The 22,877-nt window shown below is 43.4% G+C and overlaps 1 protein-coding gene across 5 annotated transcripts in view; it reads right to left on the bottom strand.

Moving 5' to 3' along the window:
* phka1a (phosphorylase kinase, alpha 1a (muscle)) overlaps window positions 1–22,877 on the bottom strand; it is a 129,648-nt gene that overhangs the window by 9,601 nt on the left and 97,170 nt on the right. For 4 of the 5 annotated variants that reach the window (XM_055643867.1, XM_055643863.1, XM_055643866.1 and 1 more), the window contains 4 exons: window positions 19,868–19,969; window positions 18,416–18,522; window positions 10,071–10,112; window positions 7,584–7,625 (listed from right to left, as the gene is read on the bottom strand). In XM_055643867.1, the coding sequence (XP_055499842.1) occupies window positions 7,584–7,625; window positions 10,071–10,112; window positions 18,416–18,522; window positions 19,868–19,969 (293 nt within the window). The remainder of the gene's footprint in view (window positions 1–7,583; window positions 7,626–10,070; window positions 10,113–18,415; window positions 18,523–19,867; window positions 19,970–22,877) is intronic. The other variant, XM_055643864.1, reaches the window with a different exon arrangement.

The following is a 22,877-nucleotide window of genomic DNA, read 5'->3' as shown; positions in this document are numbered from 1 at the left end:
ACCGGAGGTTCCGCTGTCACCTCTGCGGGCCGCCCTCGGTGAACGTTTTCAAGGACCTTTCTTCAAGGACTGAAAAAATGTCCGCTATTCGGAGGTTTTCGTTATTTGGATCTTCGGATAAAAGGTTGTGCACCTGTACTTTAAGTTTGTATACTAATCTCTTATGTGGGACCTTGTCGAAAGCCTTCTGGAAGTCCAGATACACTACATCCACTGGTTCTCCCCTATCCACGCTAATAGCTACATCGTCGAAAAATTGTATAGGATTCGTCAGTCATGATTTATCTGTTGTAAATGCATTCTGACTTTTTCCAATGGTTTCACCACTTTCCCAGATGTGCTGCTATCCGATCTTTAATAACTGACTCTAGCAGTCTCCCCACTACCGTTGTTAGTCTAACTGGTCCTTAATTCCCCATTTTCTCTCTCCCTCCCTTCTTAAAAAGTGGGGTTACGTTTGCTACCCGCCAATCCTCTGGAACTACTCCAGAATCTAAAGAGTTTTGAAAGATTATTACTAATGCATCCACTATTTCTGGAGCTACTTCCTTACGTACTCTGGGATGCAGCCTATCTGGCCCTGGGGATTTATCGGCCTTTAATCCATTCAATTTACGCAACACTACTTCCCGGCTAACCTGGATTTCACTCAATTCCTCCAACTCCTTTGACCTGCGGTCCCCTGCTATTTCCGGCAAATTATTTATGTCTTCCTTAGTGAAGACGGAACCAAAGTAATTATTCAATTGGTCCGCCATATCCTTGTTCCCCATGATCAACTCACCTGTTTCTGACTGCAAGGGACCTACATTTGTTTTAACTAATCTCTTTCTTTTCACATATCTATAAAAACTTTTGCAGTCAGTTTTTATGTTCCCTGCCAGTTTTCTTTCATAATCTATTTTTCCTTTCCTAATTAAGCCCTTTGTCCTCCTCTGCTGGTCTCTGAATTTCTCCCAGTCCTCCGGTATGCTGCTTTTTCTGGCTAGTTTGTACGCATCATCCTTCGCTTTGATACTATCCCTGATTTCCCTTGTTATCCATGGACGTACTACCTTCCCTGATTTATTCTTTTGCCAAACTGGGATGAACAATTTTTGTAGTTCATCCATGCAGTCTTTAAAAGTCTTCCATTGCATATCCACCGTTAACCCTTTTAGAATTAATTGCCAGTCAATCTTGGCCAATTCACGTCTCATACCCTCAAAGTTACCTTTCTTTAAGTTCAGAACCATTGTTGTCGGTATTAACAATGTCACTCTCCATCCTAATGAAGAACTCAACCATATTATGGTCACTCTTGCCCAAGGGGGCACGTACAACAAGATTGCTAACTAAACCTTCCTCATTACTCAATACCCAGTCTAAAATAGCCTGCTCTCTCGTTGGTTCCTCTACATGTTGATTTAGATAACTATCACGCATACATTCCAAGAAATCCTCTTCCTCAGCACCCCTGCCAATTTGATTCACCCAATCTATATGTAGATTGAAGTCACCCATTATAACTGTTTTGCCTTTATCGCACGCAGTTCTAATTTCCTGTTTGATACCATCTCCAACTTCACTACTACTGTTAGGTGGCCTGTACACCACACCCACCAGCGTTTTCTGCCCCTTAGTGTTTCGCAGCTCTACCCATACCGATTCCACATCCTCCAAACTAATGTCCTTCCTTTCCATTGCATTAATCTCCTCTCTAATCAGCAACGCTACCCCACCTCCCTTTCCTTTCTCTCTATCCCTCCTGAATATTGAATATCCCTGGATGTTCAGCTCCCAGCCTTGGTCACCTTAGAGCCATGTCTCCGTGATCCAAACTATATCATAGTCATTAATAGCTATCTGCACATTCAACTCATCCACCTTATTACGAATGCTCCTTGCATTGAGACACAAAGCCTCCAGGCTTGTTTTTACAGGCTCTTACCCCTTATACAATTATGTTGAAAAGTGGCCCTTTTTGATTTTTGCCCTGGTTTTGTCTGCCTGCCACTTTTACTTTTCACCTTGCTACCTATTGCTTCTACCCTCATTTTACACCCCTCGGTCTCTACGCTCACACATTTAAGAAACCCTTCCCTTTAACTCCATCCTCCACTATCCCATTCGACACCCCACCCCCCCTTATTCAGTTTAAAGCCACCCCGTGTAGCAGTGCCAGAATGCTGGTCCCACACCTGTTAAGATGCAATCCGTCCCTTTTGTACAGTTCCCCCTTACCCCAAAACAGATCCCAGTGATCTAAGAATCTAAATCCCTGCCCCGTGCACCAGTTCCTCAGCCACACGTTCAGGTCCCGTATCTCCCTGTTCCTGCTCTCGCCAGCACGGGGAACTGGAAGCAAACCGGAGATAACAACCCTGGAGGTCCTGCTTTTCAACTTTTTTCCGAGCTCTCTAAAGTCACGCTGCAGAATATTCATCCCCTTCTTTCCGACATCGTTTGTGCCGACATGCACTACCACTTCCGGATGTTCACCTTCGCCCTTGAGGATTTTCTGCACTCTGTCCATGACATCCTGGATCCTGGCACCGGGAAGGCAGCACACCATCCTTGCATCCCGTCTGTTGCCGCAGAAACCCCTGTCCGTACCTCTCACGATGGAGTCTCCCACTACAATGGCCTTGCCTGCCTTAGGCCTTTTTGGTTTTGGCTCAACAGCCCTATTTGCATCGCAAGCCAGTCCGCCGCTCACGTCTTCTGTCCCAACAGCTTCTAAGCGGATGAACCTGTTTACAAGAGGTACACCACCCGGGGACGTTGGCAATCCATGCTTCCCTCCCTTTCTCACTGTCTCCCACCTTCTCTCTTCCAGTACCTTAGGTGTAACAATCGTACTGTAGGACTTGTCGAGGAACGACTCCGCTTCTCGGACGAACCGGAGGTCATCCACGAACCGGAGGTCATCCTTTGACACCCTTCCTAACCAAGAACCCATCAATCGCTACCATAAAAACACCCAATCTTTTGGCCTTCACAGCTGCCTGAGGCAATATACTCCACAGATGCACCACCATCTTGGCTAAAAAAAAAAAATGTCATCTCCATTTTGAACATACGTCCTTTTCTTCTGAGGTTGTGCCCTATGGTTCTAGACTCTCCCATTACTGGAAACATCCTTTCCATGTTCACTTTATCTGGGCCTTCCGTTGTTTGAATAAGATTTCACCCTCATCCTTCTAAACTCCAGTGAGTACAGGCCCAGAGCCTTCAAACACTTCTCATTTGTTGACCCAACCATCCCAGTGATCATTCTAGTAAACCTCCTCTGGACCCTCTCCAAATCCAGTAAATCCTTAAATACGGGGTCCAAAACTGTGTAGATTGGTTACTCCACACGAAACCAATTGTAGTGCTTTATTATTAGGAGCTCCGCCTACTACACGGTTTATATTATCGTAACCCAGCTTGTGCTGCTAATCTAATCGTTCGTTCCCAAGACAAACTGTACACCTGTTCCCAAGACCAACTGATACACGCTGGAAGCGCCATCTCCTGAATACCAAGATAACAGTCCAGATATCAACTCGCTGTTTGCTTCCACTAACAAGCAACTTGACCCTGAAGTCTCTCTGTTCGTTAACAGCAACATTGTGGTTGCAAAGATTGACATGGGGCTAAATGTAATGTCATGTCTTTATCGGAATTTAAACAAATGCCGAATGTATTGCAAACACCAGGCCCACTTTACGAGCCTATGGGGGAAGGGGAACTGCTCCCACTTGGAGAAACTGAACTGAATTGCCGCCTGGAGTCACAAGCTCACAAATTGAAGTTTTTCATTGTCCGAGGGGATTCTGCAACTCTGCTTGGCTTTTACGCATGCCAGGATCTAGGACTTTTGGTCCTGCTGTCCATCAAATCTCTCTCACTGAGGGCTCCATTCAGCAGATACTTTCACAATACAAATAACTATTTGACGACAAGCCTGGAAAGCTGCCCATCAAGTACAGCATCTCCACTGACCCAAATGTCCTACCTGTGGTCCGAGCACCACACCGTTTGACAAGGTTTTCACCATGGTGGTTGAAACAAAGAAAAATAAGGAAGTAATCCAAAACTGCATCAATCCCAGAAACCTAAACACAGCGATCAAACGGCCACACTACCCGATGCACACAGTAGAGGAAGTTGCTGCTCAGATAGGCAGTGCATCCGTGTTCTCTGTTCTGGATACCAAAAGTTCATTTTGGCAGATTCTGCTGGACCCCGACTCGTCCAATCTCACCACGTTTGGCACTCCCTTTGGCCGCTATAAATTCCCGCGGATGCCCTTCGGCATCAACTCTGCTAGCAAAGTTTCCCAATGCACAATGGAACAATTATCTCAAGCTCAACCCTCTAAAATGCAGATTTTGTGTCACAGAAGTCAACTATGTCAATCACGTTTTCACCAGTGATGGCTGCAGACCCGACCTCTCCAAGAACACTGCCATCAATGAGATGCCAGCACCCACTTACGTTACGAGTTTACAGCGATTCCTGGAAATGGTCAACTACCTGGGAAAATTCATTCACAACCTCAGCGATAACTCTGCCCCCCTGCGGGAACTGACTCACAAGGGCACTGCCTGGTCCTGGTACCCACAGCACCAGAGAGCTTTTGAGATCCTCAAATTGCAACTGGCCAGTGCTCCAACCCTCACCTACTTTGCTTTGAAGTTGCCAGTGATGCTCATATTTGATGTCAATATGGACTTGCCGCTGCTTGCCTTCAGACTTCCAACTAAAGGCGACTGCAGACCTGTTGCTTACGCCTCCCGCAACCTATCTGAAACTGAACAACGTTATGCCCAGAGCGGAAAGGAATTGCTTGCTATAGTGTTTGCCTGCACGAAATTCAAAGACTTTATTTTTGGTTATTATTAAGTCTGTGATTGTGGAAACAGATCACCAGCCGCTGGTCACCATTCACGCCGCTCCGGCTCGCCTGCAACAGATGATGATGCAGCTATAGTGTTTCGATTTCACCATAGTCTACAAAAAGGGCAAGGACATGCACATAGCTGACACGCTATCCAGAGCTCCACACAAAACCTGCGAACAACAGCCCTCTGAACAGGACCAGTTCACGGTAATGAAGATGTCGTATGTACCTACCGAATGCCTAAGCAGCCTGGCAGAGCACATGGCTGCAGATCAAACTCCACAATTATTGTCTTCAGTCATCTGGCGTGGCTGGGCGGAAAAACAACAGTACCCCACTTGCGATCCGCCAATACTACTTGGTTTGTGACGAACTGGTGCTACAGGACGGGGTCATAATCAAGGGTCACAAAGCAGTCATCCCAGCTGTTCATTAGGACAAGTTCTTTGATGCCGTCCACAGGGGCCACCCCAATGTGGAAGCATCCCTACGACGAACACAGATCATGTTTTACTGGCCCGGTATGACAAATATATACGTGAGAAAGTCGAGGCCTGCGCTGTCTGTAACAGCCTGACGCCACACTAGCAGACACAACCCCTGCTCTCACACCCTGTTCCTCTTCTGCCGTAGTCCATGGTCGCTACCGACATATTCGAGTGGCGTAGAGAACACTATCTGGTTCTCGTTGACTCTTATTCGGTCTGGTTCGAAATTGACCTACTCCAAACCATCACATCCGACGCAGTCATCCAAGAGCTGTCACGCTACTTCTCCGTGCATGGCGCCCCTGCACATCTGATAATGGTAGTCAGTTCACCAGTCAGTGTTTCAAAAACTTTGCTCAACTATGGGATTTTCGCCATGTCACCAGCAGTCCAGAATTTTCACAGTCCAATGGACTCACAGAACGAGTGGTCCGTAGTGCCAAACAATTAATGGAGCGCTCACACCTTGCTAAATCTGATGTATTCTTGGACCTGCTCAACTTAAGGAACATCGTCCATGACCCAATACTTGGGTGTCCAGCCCAACGCCTGATGTCTTGTCAGACCCTTGCTGCCCTGCCCATGCCCCAGCAGCTGCTGCAGCCACAGGTTCGTTCACCTCCTGTTGTTCAGAAACAACTCCAGCTGAAATGCAATGCAGACACAACTTTTCGACAAGTCCAGCAAACCACTTAAATCTCTCTCTAGTGGGCAAGTTGTTCACCTTCAGACCGACAAGGGCTATGGCCATGTGGGTCACGTTCACAGCCCTGCCAAAGAGCCACGCTCCCACCTGGTGAGTGCCGACAGAGGCCTTTACAGGCGCAACCATCAACATCTCTTTCCTGTGAAGGAACCACGTCCTACAGCCACGCATCTGATTTCCACAGTCCAAAGGACTAGCAGAACGAGTCCGTTCTGTCAGACTGTCTCCTCCCTCGCACTCTGCTGCTGCAGAGCAGCCACTGACTGTGCCCCCTGCGGCCTCACAACAGCATTCGGCGCCCCGCTCACCGGCTTCGCCGTCTCTACCCCACGGGTCTCCGGCGCCGTCCCTGCATGGGTCCCTGGTTACTTTCCCGGTGAAGGGAGTAGATGCGGATCTATACCTTAGGTATTGGGATTTTGTGTAAACCATCTATACGTCCCTGTCGGCGTTAATAGCGTTTCGGGTACTGTATTACTTAGCCATCAGGTATTAGTGTGTTTATGCTTATAAGCCACCCGCATTCAGGCGTTTCATTTTATTTCTACAAGGAAAGATGTAGATTGGTTACTCCACTCTAACCAATTGAAGTGCTTTATTATTAGAAGCTCTGCCCACTACACGGTTTATATTAACTTAACGCAGCTTGTGCTGCTGGTCTAATCGTCGCTACATGGCTATAACAACATGCTGAAGTGTACTGTAAGTGATCTTTAATAAAACTATGTTGTACCATGTTGTGAGAATGACTGGGTCATTTACAAACTGCACACAATATTCCAAATCTTTCCTCACCTGCGCCTAATAAAGCCTCAGCCCCAGAAAAGTCCCAGTAAAAAAGTATGAGCTATCGTTCTGCTTCACATTTTGGAACAATTACTCTTGTGAAACACGAGATTGAAGAGAATAGCTAACATCCAGATTCTTAGGGCTACTACTGAGGAATGGGGTCATTATGACAATCCAACTGATACACTGGTTAATTGCATCTGGCTTAAGAAAACATAAGATACTCCTCTATGTATTTTTTAGAACAATTAAAATAGATTAACATAAATGATCAAGATTTAAATATTCAAAGGTTCAAATCGAAGACATTACCTGGTTCTTCAAAGGGTCACAGAGATATTTGTGTTTAGGGCAAACAAACTTGACTGAATAAAGACAAAGTCTAAGTTGCAACAATTTTATCTGAACTTGGAATAACAGCCATTAAATTATTAAATTAAGTTGGTCACATTGAAATAAGATCACTGGAATTGAGATTCTCTGAACTAATTTTGTCCAGGAACTCTCACACAAACAGACTGATGTTTGTTTCCTTATTTGAGTGAATTTTCACCCAATGTTACTCTTCCACTAGGCCTCTCTTTTTCTTGAGACCATCGCAAATCAGACTCAGGACAAGGCACAATGCAGTTAATGTGCAATTATTTTTGACATAAATCAGGATGATGCAATTCTGATAATAAAATACCAACGTATATTAATATGCAACTTTGGTAACAGAAATCAATACCTCATGTAGTTCATCAGAATCGTTCAGCTTGAAAGTTCCCGTCTATAAGGGTAAGAAATAACATCAGTTAGATGAAAATGCATACAGTAAGCAATTTGATTCTGTAGATTTTTAGATGTCAAACAAGTTGGAAGTTAGTGATCTAAATGTTGAAAATGAAATTACATGATAAAAGTTATCATTAATTTTTAAACATCATGCAGGAAGCAGTATTAATATCCATGGTTAAAATTTGTTACTCAACAGAAATCTTAAAAATTAAAAATGAATTTCTGAGGTAAAATTCCACATACTAATGTATAAAATTTTATAATTAATGTTCAATATTTAACTATAATATTAACCTATTTTATTCTTAAATATTGAACATTAATTTCTGCATATTTCCTACTTTCCATTTTGATTCACATTTTCAGCAGTTTTCCAGAAGCAAAATGCTATTGGTCCTGAAAACCTCAAATAAAAACAGAATATGCTGCAAAAAAATCACATTTCAATGGAAAGGGGAAAAGGGTTAATCTTGTACATTGATGATCTGTCATTCCATCGGATGTGAACCCTTCAGATCATGCAATGTTGTAAAAGTGTGTTATAAAAAAGTGTGATATGAATTCATATCAATTTTACATTTAGGTAATTTAGATCGGAAAGGTCAATCTAGTATATTTGAACTGCTGGATATTTCCAACATTTATTGCATTTCTTTCAATTTATAGATGTTTTTTTTCCTCCCCAAAAAATGAATCAAGCTCTGAAAGAGAGTTTTCATGGCAGAATTTATTTAGGTTCTTAACAAAAACATTAAATGAAAAACCTTTATTTCATATAGCACCTTTTAAAAAAAAATATTCAGCATGATTCAAAAGATCTACAACTAATGAAGCCTGTTTAAGTTACCAATACAGTGATAAGGTAGCCAATTTCGCCAAAGGAGGTTTCAATAAAGTGTAATGAGATGTGATCAGATAAAATGTTAATGTTATGTTTCGAAGGTAACTGTTGGCCAGGATATATTCTTCAATTGATACACTGAATTATACATACTGAAACTCAGGTTAATATTGGACCTGAAAAACAGCATCTCATTCAATCTTGCACTGCGTGTTAGTCTAGATTGATTATATGCTCTATTTTTGGATTGAAGTTGACCCACAATATTGTTTCAAATAATAACACATGACCATTGAGACAATATTAACAAAATAAATGATTAAAATACAAAACATTACTTTGTTTATTGTTTATAGTTTAATAAGTGCACGGTTAATGGCAAGACCCTTAATAGCATTGATGTACAGGGAGATCTTGGGGTCCAAGTTCATAGCTCCCTCAAAGTAGCAATCTAAGTAGATAGTGTGGCAGGACATCATGTTGCAGCTTTATTCGACTTTGGTTAGGTTGCATTTGGAGTATTGTGTGCAGTTCTGGTCGCCTCATTATAAAAAGGAGAGGGTGTGAGGGGTTTATCAGAATGGTGCCTGGATAGAGGGTATTAGCTATAAGGAGATGTTGGACAAACTTGGATTGTTTTCTCTGGAGCATCAGAGGCTGTGGGGAGACCTGATAAAAAGTATATAAAATCAGAGAGGGATAGATAGGGTAGACAGTCAGATCCTCCTCCTTCTCCAGGCTCTAAAGACTAGTTTTAAAGTGCGTGGCAAAAATTGAAAAACATATTTTACACAAGAGTGGAACGTGCTGCTAGGAGTGGTGTTGGAGACGGATACGATAGTGGCATTTAAGAGGCTTTTAGACAGGCACACGGATATGCAAGGAATGGAGGGATATGGATCATATCCATATCAAATGCAGTCAGAGGATATGCGTTTAACCTGGCATCGTTTTTGGTATGGATATTAGCCTGTTCTGTGCTTGCACTGTCTATGTACTACCTTATTCTCTATGCTATTGACTCAACAGTTAAATCAATATTCGTGACTGTTCTTGAAGAGCAGCGATCAACCTACATATCTTAAGGAAATGGAGCGGGGGGGGGGGGGGGGGGGGGGGGGTACTGGTTTTATTCCTCAGACTAATGAAGATCATGCTTTAACTGTGCTGCTGTGAAGGGATGCAAAATAACTACCAGCTTTCCACCCTAGTACAAGAGTATTAGATGGAGAGAGAAGATTGTGGAGGTTATGAAAGTAATTAATTTGATTTTGCAAATCAGTTTATATAAAGCTATTTATTGAGAAATTTAGAATTTTTAAAACAAAGGTTTAAAATTAAATATGTTATTCCGGAACATATGCAATTGTCCAAAAAATTTAATTGAAGCATGCAGCAACAATTACATGACTGTAGAGTACACTATTGCATTTGTCTTGCAGTTATTGTAAATGAAAACATTAAGCTGATGGTTAAGCTGAAACTTCAAAATTATGCACAGGATTTAATGCTCTGTGAAAATGTAATTAGGTATTAGGAAAAGTAAAAGGAAGGAAAAATAGTCAAGGCTTATAACTCCAGCTACAAATATGTCACCTCAGTATTGATTAGACCAGCAGAAAATTTACGCTTATCCATCTATAAATATAGAGGAAACAAATTGGATATATCAGTCACAAACTGTAAATAGTTTTAAAGCTAAGCATTTTACTGGATACATTAATCAAATAACAGAATAATTGACGCCAGAATTCAACTGCTAACAACACTATACCATTCACTATCATGTTAACGATATGCATTTTATGTCTTCTTTCCCTCCTTTGATCACTGCGATACTATAACTTTCTGATCTGACGTGTATCTTTTGACTTTTATATGTGGGGGAGGGGGGCAGGGTAAGGGGGAAACTGTTTCCCAGTTGCTTCCTGGCGTGGACACGACTATTTCTCCGAGTCACGTCCTCGCCCCCCTCCTCGCGGCCTACCACCTGGATCGGAGCGGCCTATCCTGCCAGGGACCAGGAACCGGACCAGAGCTTCAACAGCGGCGGCGCAGCGCTGGATTCACGGCAGAGCGGGCGATGCCTACCTGGATCGCCGTTTGGAGCTCCGGAGCGTTGGGCCGCTGCTCCAACATCGTGGCGCTGCGGTTTGGGAGAGCTTCATCATCATCGTGGAGTCCTGGGGCCCTTTGCCGAGGGTCGCCAGCGTTGTATCTCCGCCCAGCGGACTTTGGGAGCCGCGGACTCCGGTAGGTGGTGGCCGACTGAGGAGGTCCCCCAGCCCCGGCGTCGGACTTACATCACCCCGGCGAGCGGGCCTGAACATCAGGCCGCACGTAGCGGCGACTGCGGAGGGCTCGGGGAGGCCCCGACCACGGGTGAACATTGGTGGACATTAGAGGAAGAGGACTGATTTTGGTGCCTTCCCTCACAGTGGGAAACTTTGATTCTGCTGTGTGGGGATGTTTTATGTTGAATTCTATCAACTCTATGTTGTGTTCTTTATTTTTACTGTATGGCTGTATGGTGATTACATTTCATTGTGCCATCTGGCACATGTGACAAATAAATGTATCTTGTCTCTTCGGACAGTTAAGAATTCAAGAAATCGGAGATCTTGATTGTTTTCTTACTCATGTGCCATTTTCTTGCTCTTTCCCAATATCCATTAAATCCCTTAATATCATGAAATCTATCAATTTCGAGTGCAATCCATGACACAGTCTTTGAGGTAAGAATGACAAAGAGTCACCACCCATTCTTTGCTGAAAATACTTCTAATTATTGCACTAAAGTGCTTTAGCTCTTCTCTTGAAACTGTTCTGTACCCTGATTGGTTCTGTACACCTAATCCACAGAACTGATCTAGATGGAGTCCCTGGCTGCGTCCCCAGGACCTGTGCGGATCAGCTCGCAGAGATATTTGCAGACATCCTTAACCTCTCACAACTCCTTTCTGATGTCCCCATCTGCCCCCAAAAGAATACTATCATCTCGGTGCCGAACAAAGATAAGGTATTGTGCGTTAATGACTACCGTCCAGTGGCTCTGACATACAACATCATTAAGTACTTTGAGAGACTTGTGATGGCACACATTAACTCCAGCCATCTAGTCACCCTTGATCCATTGTAGTTTGCTTACTATTGCAACGTGTAACCATCTGCCTGGCCCTAAATTAATTTCTGGAACACCTAGATAACAAGGTGTTCCTAAGCTAGACTCCTATTTATGGGATGCTCGGCAACTGTTGCAGGGCTTGAATGCCATCATTTCTTACAAAGCGAAATCAGAGGGCAGCTCAGGCGACAGCATCCCTCTCTGACGAGCTTAATGCGTCCTATCCATACTTTGATAGGGAGAACATTGATGTGCCTACTCAAGCCGCCATATGCCTTGATGGTATTACAGTCACAGAGGCCGACGTCAGAAGATCCTTTAGAGGGGTGAACCCTCAGAAGGCACCTGGTCCTGTTGGTATACCTGGTCGTGTTGTGCAGACCAACTGGCTAGATTTTTTGCTAAGATTTTCAACCTCTCATTATTGAGGTCTGAGGTTCCCACCTGCTTTGAGGGCATCAATAATACCAGTGCCAAAGATGACATGCCTCAACGACTGTCGACCAGTGGCACTAACGTCCGTGGTGATGAAGTGCTTTGAGAGGTTGGTTATGGCGCATATCACAGCCAACCTCAACAAGAACCTCGACCCATTACAGTTTGCCTACCACCATAATATGTCAATGGAGGATGCAATCTCACAGGCTGTTCACTGTGCACTGGACCATTTGGACAGTAAAAGGCATACATCAGGCTGTTGTCTATAGACGACACTTCTCATTGACTGACTGTGTTCCGGTATCCATCCATCCGGGTTCACTTAAGATGTCATCCTATATTTCACAAGTTATTCACGATTAAAGCTTTTTAAAAAAGCCCAAAAATGCTTCTCACAGACTGCCTTTTTCCTCAGTGCACCAATCACAATAGGCTCTCAAGTTGCCGAGTGCCACAATTACATCACAATGGGACATTGCCAACGGTAACCGCAGCAGGAGTTATTGACGATTAAAGCTTAAAAAATGCCAACTTTAACAAGATTTTTTACTGTTAAATTCCTTCCAGCCAGCTTCCAACACATTTCAATGCAATACAGGAACACTCTGAACTTTTCACTCAGAACTTTGGGATATTTCAACGGGGGGGGGGGGGGGGGGGAATTGGTATTGCAATTGCAATTAGAACTGCTGCAGCAGGCAGGGTAAGTGCAATTGGAATTGTTTTTAATGCCCAGTACTGAAGGAGGCAGGGGCGTCTGCACTTGGTCAAGTATCTTCTACCTATCTATCTACCTTCCTATCTACCTATCTATCTATCTATCTATCTATCTATCTATCTATCTATCTATCTATCTATCTATATTAGTAAAAGTCTGTTCTTGACCGGTTTTGGCCATCTGTGCTGCGATTTCCGAGAGAACGCCGCCACCTACGACAGTCATTTTTGGCCACCTTGCTCAGAGCCCCCTCTGCCGCATGTGTGCCGAGGATTTTTCCCATCGATTAAAAATGACAGAAATATTAATGCTTTTACAAAATTCCCCATTCTCTCTGCTGCCCCCGCTGGCGGCAGGGGGGAGAGACTATAAAACCAGGAAGTGGTGTGCCTCACTCACGCTTCAAGATGGAGGAAGGCAGAGGGTCATGTTTCTCTGAGCTGTGAATAACACTGAACACATGTCTACTCAAATGTAAGTGCCCTTAGTGGTTCTAAAATGTTTGCAGAATGTGTCTATTGGTTCTAAAGCTTGCAAAAAAATGTCTATTGGTTCTAAAGCTTGCAAAAAGTGTCTCTATTGGTTCCAAAGCTTGCAAAAAAGTGTCTATTGGTTCTAAAGCTTGCAAAAAAATGTCTATTGGTTCTAAAGCTTGCAAAAAAAATGTCTATTGGTTCTAAAGCTTGAAAAATGTCTATTGGTTCTAAAGCTTGCAAAAAATGTCTATTGGTTCTAAAGCTTGCAAAAAAATGTCCATTGGTTCTAAAGCTTGCAAAACGTGTCTATTGGTTCTAAAGCTTGCAAAAAATGTCTATTGGTTCTAAAGCTTGCAAAAAGTGTCTCTATTGGTTCTAAAGCTGGCAAAAATATGTCTATTGGTTCTAAAGCTTGCAAAAAATGTCTCTATTGGTTCTAAAGCTTGCAAAAAAATGTCTATTGGTTCTAAAGCTTGAAAAAATGTCTCTTGGTTCTAAAGCTTGGCAAAAAATATCTATTGCTTCTAAAGCATTGAAAAAAATGTCTATTGGTTCTAAAATAGTTCATACTAGCGCTCCAGAACCCCCACCCCCCCCTGATTAGCTTGGCTTGGGTGTGCCTTGAAATTGAAAGGCACTATGTACTGCAAATGGTGGCATGAAGTTGGAAGGCACTACTTACTGCAAATGGTGGCTTGGGAGCTTTGGCTTGAAGTTGAAAGGCACTATTACAGCAAATGGTGGCTTGGTTGTTTTGGCTTGAAGTTGAAAGGCACTACTTACTGCAAATGGTGGCTTGGGTGTGGCTTGAAGTTGAAAGATACCACTTACTGCAAATGGGGGCATGAAGTTGAAAGGCACTACTTACTGCAAGTGGTGGCTTGGGTGTGGCTTGAAGTTGAAAGGCACTACATTACTGCAAATGGCGGATTGGTTGCTTTGACTTGAAGTTGAAAGGCACTACTTCCTGCAAATGATGGCTTGGGTGTGGCTTGAAGTTGAAAGGCACTACTTACTGCAAATGGGGGGCGTGCGTGCATTGGCCTGAAGTTGAAAGACACTACTTACTACAAATGGTGGCTTGAAGTTGAACGGCACTACTTACTGCAAATGGAGGCTTGGGAGATTTGGCTTGAAGTTGAAAGGCACTATTACTGCGAATGTTTAAGAGGGAACTGCAGATGCTGGAGAATAGAAGGGTTTCGGCCTGAAACGTTGCCTATTTCCTTCGCTCCATAGATGCTGCTGCACCCGCTGAGTTTCTCCAGCTTTTTTGTGTAACCTATTACTGCGAATGGTGGCTTGGTTGCTTTGGCTTGAAGTTGAAAGACACTACTTACTGCAAATGATGGCTTGGTTGTGGCTTGAAGTTGAAAGACACCACTTACTGCAAATGATGGCTTGGGTGGGGCTTGGGTGCGGCTTGAAGTTGAAAGACACCACTTACTGCAAATTGTGGCTTGGGAGCTTTGGCTTGAAGTTTACTTACTTACTGCAAATGGGGGCGTGAGTGCATTGGCTTGAAATTCAAAGGCACTACTTACTGCAAATTGTGGCTTGAAGTTGAAAGGCACTACTTACTGCAAATGGTGGCTTGGGAGCTTTGGTTTGAAGTTGAAAGGCACTACTTACTGCAAATGGTGGCTTGGGAGCTTTGGCTTGAAGTAGAAAAGGCACTATTACTGCAAATGGTGGCATGAGGTTGACAGGCACTACTTACTGCAAATGGTGGCTTGGGTGCATTGGCTTGAAGTTGAAAGGCACTATTTACTGCTAATGGTAGCATGAAGTTGAAAGGCATTACTTACTGCAAATGGTGGCATGAAGTTGAAAGGCACTACTTACTGCAAATGGTGGCTTGGGAGCTGAAGTTGAAAGGTACTAACTGCAAATGATGGCTTGGGTGTGGCTTGAAGTTGTAAGCCACTACTTACTGCAAATGGTGGCGTGGGTGCATTGGCATGAAGTTGAAATGCATTACTTACTGCAAATGGTGGCTTGGGTGCTTTGGCTTGAAGTTAAAAGGCACTACTGTAAATGCACTTACTTCCTGTTTGCACTGTATATTGATTTTAGATAAAACGCTACCACTTACAGCTGTGCATACTAGCCCTCTGGAAACCAGTCCCTTCAGCCCATAACACCCATACTAGCGCTCCAGAAAGCCCCCCCCCCCCCCCCCAACTGGCCACCAATATTAGAATTGGTGGAGAGGTGGAATATTGCGTTGGATGACCAGCCCTCCTGTGTGATGCTGGGACTCAATGGGTCCCACTTAGTCTAGTATATAACTGAAACTCTTTGTGCCGGCAATGTCACTCTGCTCTGCTTATTCCTATCTTCTTTCAAACGCTATGCCACAGCCTTCCCATTTTCATATACTCTACTCACATTTTCCCCGTCAAAGCGATAAACATCTTCCTGTCGCATTCCGACCTATATTTCCAAAGTTATTCATGATTTAAAGTTTCAAAAAAAGCCAAAACCGCTTTCTCAGAGTGTCCAGTGATGTCACAATGTCTCTCACAGTGCACCAATCACAATGGGCGCTCAAACAATGACCGTTGCCAACGGTAACAATGGGCTATCAAGCTGGCTGCCTCTCATAGAGCACCAATCATAATGGACTCTCAAGCTATCCAGCCGTGATCTGAGTAGGTTCTGGGGCAGGGAATGGGAGGGAGGGGAGGAGAATGAGGGAAAGGAGGGAGATGGGGTAAGGTCTCTACCCCCTCTCTCTATGCCCCTCGCCACCTCCCCCTCCCTCTCTACCCCCTCCCCCTCTACCCCACCTCTCTACCCCCTCCCCCCTCCCCCTCCGCCGCCTCACCCTCTCTACCCCCCCTCCCTCTCTACCTTCCCCCCTCCATCTCTACCCCTCTCCCTCACTACCCCCTCCCTCTCTACCGCCCCCCCCCCGCCCCCCCCCCCCCCCCCTCCACCTAGGGAGTGGTGAGTATCAGGTTCACTTAACATTCTGTGCTATATTTCAAAAGTTATTCATGATTAAAGTTTAAAAAAAAAGCCAAAACTGCTTTGTCACAGACAGCTTCCAGCCTTCTCACAGTGATTATGTCACAATGTCACTCACACTGCACCAATCACAATGGGCTCTCAAGCTGCTGACTGCCACAATGACATCACAATGGGAAGTTGCCAATGGTAACAAGGTTGCTGCCCCACGATCGTGGTGATTGGCCACAGGCAGGGAGTGGGGAGTGCCGATCGGGGGGGGGCAACGGGTCCCACTTTGTCTAGTATGACAATAAAACACACTTGACTCTTGTCGACTGCAGCTCTGCCTTCAACAGCATAATGCTGTCTAACCTCATCTCCAAACTCCATGAGCTAGAAATCAGCTATTCCTGGAATCACAGTAGAGTACATTTCCCATTAGCATCAATGGTGCAGATGTGGAAATGGTAGAGAGCTTCAACTTACTTGGCATTAATATTATCATGATCTGTCGTGGACCAACCACATTGATGCTCCAGCCAAGAAGGCACATCAATGCCTCTACTTCCTGAGGAGACTGAGGGAATGACTTCTACAAACTTCTACTGATGCACCATGGAAAGCAAACAGTCGGATTGCATCACAGCCTGGTTTGGAAACAGCTCGGCCCAAAACCGCAACAAATTGAGAGAGTTGTAAATGTAGCCCAGTCCATCACATAGACCATGTTGGCTGATTGACTACATCTACGCCTCATGTTGCCTTGGAAAAACAGCCAACATAATCAAAGACTTGTCACATTCCTTCGCCCACTTCCATCCAGCAGAAGGTACAGAAGTTTGAAGGCATGCACACTAGACTCAGGACTCTTCCCCTCAATTATTAGGCTTCTGAACAGTCCTTCCTTAAGCTAGGCTATTGTTTGATTCACCTTTATCCCATCGAGGACATTGAACTTTGTCCGAGAAACTGCTACAATGCTATAAACTATATACTGCATTCTGTACCTTCCCATTTGCTCTATCTATAGTACTTGAATTTCAATAGATTGTATCTACAGTAAGTACGGTATTCTGATCTGTTTAGATAGCATGCAAAACAAAGCTTTTCACTGTACCTCAGTACACGTGACAATAGTAAACCTGAATCTGAATCTTCTTAACCTGAATCTTCTTAAACAGGAGAGATGTTAATTCTGCTCTGTTGAGCTTTCAAAGCATTCTTTATCTTTCTTTATCTGAAGAGGATTGACAGGACATTTGTAGAGTTGATGTTTTTCTATTCTGGGATGTCTAGAACCAGGGAACAATCTCTAAACTTGGAAGTCCTTAAAGCAATGTTAATGTATTAAAATTTTCGAATTTAGAGCAAAAAAAAAAACGAAGTTCAATCAGACTCTTATCTTTAAAGATGTGGAAGTCAGCATGAAGCTTTGTTCACATTTGGTTCATTAAGTGAGAATGACCATTGCGAATGTTCTGAAAAGATGAGCCGGGAGGCTCACGGGAGTCTGGAGGTAACGTCACTCGCAGTGCGTGGATCACAGCAAAAAAAACCGGAAGGGGGGGGGGGGGGTCGGGGGGTGACGTCATTCGCAGTATGTGGAACACAGCAAAAAACCAGGGGGGGTGGGTGAAGTCATTCACAGCACCTGGAAAACAGCGGAGCAGAGCCATTGTGATGTCCCTATCTCCTATTTTCATTTGTTATTTTCAAATAACTTGAAATAAAGCTATCAGGTAAGCCGAATTTTTTACTTATATCTCTACAGGACTATATTTTACCGTCAGGGTGTTGGTTTTTTGAGCAGTATGATTTTATATATATATATATATATATATATATATATATATGCACACACATCCAAGATCAGAGTATAAAGATAGATTTGTAGTACCAGACTGCTTGCTTGTCAATAAATAAGACATAATGCCACTAAAAATAATTAGCTGAATGGTCCAGCTCAATACTTGTTTAGAGGAATGTACCAACGATAAATATGTACCAAATTCATGGCTGTTATATGATGAATCATTATGTGATCGCACGATCGCAAGTCTCTCAGCAAGGCTAAATGTTGGCTCTTAGTTTCAAGGTGCTAAAGAATGTTGCAGTGCACCTTGACTACAACTGAGTAACTGAGCTTGGTCTTTTTCACACTGGGCAATGCTGCATTCTTCAATAGCGATTCTAAATATTTACACACATATCAGTCATAAAGTCTACTCACCTGCATCATCTCGACCTTCAGTTTACTAATTCCAGCTCTCTCACTTTTTGTTGCTCCAGTGTGATCCACATCATGGATAGAAATCATTGTCCTTGTAGATTGATCAACTGTGGATAGGCAACAAGAAGGTTGTAGCTCATTTTATGGCATTCACTGCTTCCCTGGAAACAACAGTGTTTATATGCAGTCAAGTAGTGATGCTGCCTCACAGTTCCAGTGGTCCATGTTCAATCCTGACTGTGCTGTATGTGTGGAGTTTGCATGTTCTTTCTCTGATCATGTGCATTTCCCCCTGCTGCTCCTGTTTCCTCTCTTTACTCAAAGGGATGTTGACTGGTAGGTTAATTAATTACTGTAAAATACATTCTGCGCAGTGGGTGGATGGAAATTCAGGGGTAGGAATGTAATTGCTCTGAATGAGGCTTAGACCAAGATCCAGAAATATTGCAACTGGTTCAAATCAGCACATTTAGAAGTTCAAGAGGTGGGGTAGACCAGATTCAGTTTTTGGAAATCAACCAGAGCAAATGGAAATCATGCCAGCTGAAAAACATTTCGATGGCTGTGATCAGAACATAGATATGCTTTTCATTGTTATGGATAAGGACAAAACTGACCAACCCCTGTGACTACATGGCTTCCTGGGGATACTCAGTTTTTTTTCTCATCCCAAACGTGGGCTGTTAGGTTAATTGGATATTGTAGATTGTCCATTGAGCGGGTGGGTGTCAGGAGAACCAGGAGATTGGATTGATTTTCAGGGAGAATGTTACAGGGGAGTAAATGTGGAATGGGAACATAAGAAGACATTTGATTGCTCAGTTCTTGTAAGGAGATGAAAAATAACAAAGTAAGCCATCTCCTAATGGAAAAAAATATGAAATGCACAAATGGTTTCCTTGTGGTTTAATTAAACTTTCCACAAAGGAGGAATCAAATGTCTTCATATTTTGAGGATCTCAGTACTGTCTGGCACCCTGTACATTTGCACAGCAGGATGTCACAACTTTCGAGGACAGCCCAGATATCTCCTTGACCTGTCCCACTTAGGCGTAATTTGTGCATCATGCAGATGGCACACAAAGATTTTGTACATCACAAAATCCTGGGGTGTTTCGCGCGACCACGCGTCACTGCCTACGTCACCACGCACGCGTAATGCGCACTATTTAATCATATATTACGATGCAGGAGGCCATATGGCATTGGGTCCATGCCATTCCAGCAGAACATCATTCTGCATCTATGAGGCAATTTCTCCCTTCCTGATGTTCCTGTGCCTCTCCAACTTATTTTCTCTTTCCATATTCATGTTGTTTCAGAAAGAGCTAATGTAACGGCACTATACTTGGACAGGTCACTTTGCTGAGCATTGACTATTACTACTGAGGAGTACATTCATTTTTTTGTAATCATACATATATTTTGGCAACATAATAAAAAAATACTAACTGTTTTCTTCAACTGAAAATTCCTTTCCACTGAGGATATGGTGAAGAAGTGTCTTCAGGTCAGAAGGTTTCACAGACATTAAACTTTGAGTTCCTGCTTTATCTAAATAAAAGCACAATATTGGTAAAGATGAAAATCATTAAGCTGAGAGAACTGGCGTCTCTGGATGTTTCAGAATGTTAGTAACACACAGGTCTTAGCTGGGACCTAAACCTAGAAAGGGTAGATATTCTAATTTTTTTCCCCAGGATGGAAATATCAAATACTAGACACCATAACTTTAAGACGAGTGGGGCAAAGTTTAAAGAAAATATGCGGGTCAATCGTTTTTTTTTTTTACATAGAGGGTGATGAGTGCCTGGAATGCACTGCCAGTGGTAGTGATGGAGGCAGATATTATAATGGCATTTAAGAGGCTTAAGAGTATGGCCAGCATGGTAAGGCAATTGAAAATAGGGTGAAAGTTTTTAGAAATCTCACCTTGAGATTTCAGATCATGATACTTATTATGGCATTGGTCTTCTTGGAGCTACATATCTGGTGGATATCTTTACAAGCAACTCCACCTCTTGCTGAATATTCTTGTAATCAGTTTTAAAACATGAATTACATTCTCATTTCTGACAACTAAAGCTGTGCACCGTACTTCAGATATGATCTCAGCAAACTCCTGTACAGCTATTCCACAATACTTTCAATTTGTGCTATCACAATACTGCCATTTTAGGGTTTGTGTCTTTAATTTATGAAGCATGTAGCACGGCACACTCCCTGCACTATACCAACATGTTTACTATGTACTTCACTCATCCTCTGTGTAAAACAAGGTATGGCTGATAACCTCAGCAAAATTCCCTGAATCATGCACCCCAAAAATATATCAGTTATAACTCTGCAGGAATAACATTAACCGAAACACCTCGATTTTCCTTGCAAATATTAATTTTAGCCACTTGAAAAATATTATTTTACTGCTCTTCATACCAAAATGAATAGTCTCATTGCCCTGCATTATGCTCCATCTTGCCCTATGGCTAAGTTGCCTTTATCATCGAAGCCACTCACATAGATGGAACATACAATATGGAACAGTACAGTGCATAAACAGGTCCTTCAGCCCATCATGTCTGTGCTGGCCATTATGCCAATCTAACTAATCCCATCGGCCTGCATAATTCGTATCCCTCTATTCCCTACCTGTTCAGGATCCTATCCCATGCTTCTTAAGTGTTGTTATCTTATCTGCTTCCACCACCTCTCCTGGCTGTGCATTCTAGGCACCTACGCCTTTCAGTACATTAGAACCTGCCTTGCACATCTTCTTTAAACTTTCTCCATCATACCATAAATGCCCATTCATATTTGACATTTCCATCCTGGGAAGAAGAATCTGACTACCAACCCTATTGATGCCTTGTAATGTTACATACTTCTATCATGTCTCCCCTCAGCCTCTGACGTTCCAGGGAAAGCAATCCAGGTTTGTCCAAACTCTCCTCATCTTTAATATACACCTAAAAGACGATGAAGGAAACAAACCCTCTAGATATCTAGATGGTTGGCTTAGGCTTGGAAGGGGAAGATGAAGTATATTTAGAAGATTGGGAGAGCATTCGAATTAAAAGAAGTTTGCAGCCTCCACCTTATTCCCCTTGCGCTCCCTATATTCCACCTTCACATCCAGCACCTTGTACACCTTGTGTGAATCACAGACCTCCTCCTTTGCCTACAGCACCACCCACACCCCTTGCTGATTCTGTAGTACTACCTACTCACCAGCCAGCAGCATCAGCCCAGAGTTCCAACAACTCCACCACCGGCAGATAGTCCAGTAGCGCATGGGACAAGGAGCAAAACAAGGAAAATAGCTCCCATGTTTATCTTTAAGTACGACCAACAGAACCATTTTATGAGCCTAAACCTAGAAGACTACGACAACCACCTAGAGAGACAAGATAAGCCCTTAAGAAATATCGCCTTCCCCCAAATGATGAGGATACATTGGAGGGTGAAACAGAATCTTCAGGGACACATTAGACATAGCAAAAATTATGAAGGAAGAACAAATATCTATCCCATCGTCAATTCCCAGTGAGGGAGATGCCTAACCCAGACTTTGATCCTGCTTGTGCAGTTGGTGCAAACTATCCCGAAACCATTGATGTATATTCCCCATGGAAACCTAATGAAATGATGGCAGTACTGAGTAAAATACCTGACAGAAAGAAATCACCTGCTTCCTTTGTGGATTATCTCCGGACCACTATGCATGTGTATCACGCGGACTCGAGAGATTGTGGGCTGTAATGCAACCGATCATAACTCCTACAGAGCATACCAGGCTCCTAACCACTTTAGGACACCCAACTCACGAAGCACTGGCTAATGTAATCTCTCAATAATAGTGCAAGAGAAGATGCACATTTAATTGCCCTTGACAATACCCTTCAAAAGCCAATAGATATTGCTAGGATTCTGGATGTTCGACCAAAGAAAGGAGAGGGAGCAGATCAGTTTTTAGAAAGGTTCTCAGAACTATATATGGACCAGTCAGGAGATGTAAATTTTCGGAATGGGGCAAATTCTCTTCAGTACTGCGCAATATTGTTAAACTGTCTGCCAACTAATGTGGCCGAAGCAATTAAAACAAGCAACATGGACTGGTCGGAAAACAGTTCTAGTCAAATGGCTCGTGCAGGGAGGTATCACTGGGAAGATCTTAAAAAGCAAGAGGGTCAGCCAGTAGTTAAGACAAAAACTGAATATGTGACAGAGAAGGAGGTGCCAAAGTCTAATCTACATTTATGGAGTCCTCAGCCAAGGGCAAGGCATGGTTTGATAGAATGGACAAGGGCGCCAGAACCAGATTACCCAAGTTACCCTGATGAACCACCTCCCCTAGAACCAATCACCCCAAGGCAACACTGGAGAGGGAATAGAATATTGGGACCAGACGAATGCTCCGCCTGCAGTGGATTGGGTCTGGAGTAGGGAGTGCCCAACACGAGGA

This window comes from Leucoraja erinacea, chromosome 12 (assembly GCF_028641065.1).
Source record: "Leucoraja erinacea ecotype New England chromosome 12, Leri_hhj_1, whole genome shotgun sequence".
Taxonomy (NCBI): domain Eukaryota; kingdom Metazoa; phylum Chordata; class Chondrichthyes; order Rajiformes; family Rajidae; genus Leucoraja; species Leucoraja erinaceus.
This window is presented reverse-complemented; position numbering and strand designations above follow the sequence as displayed.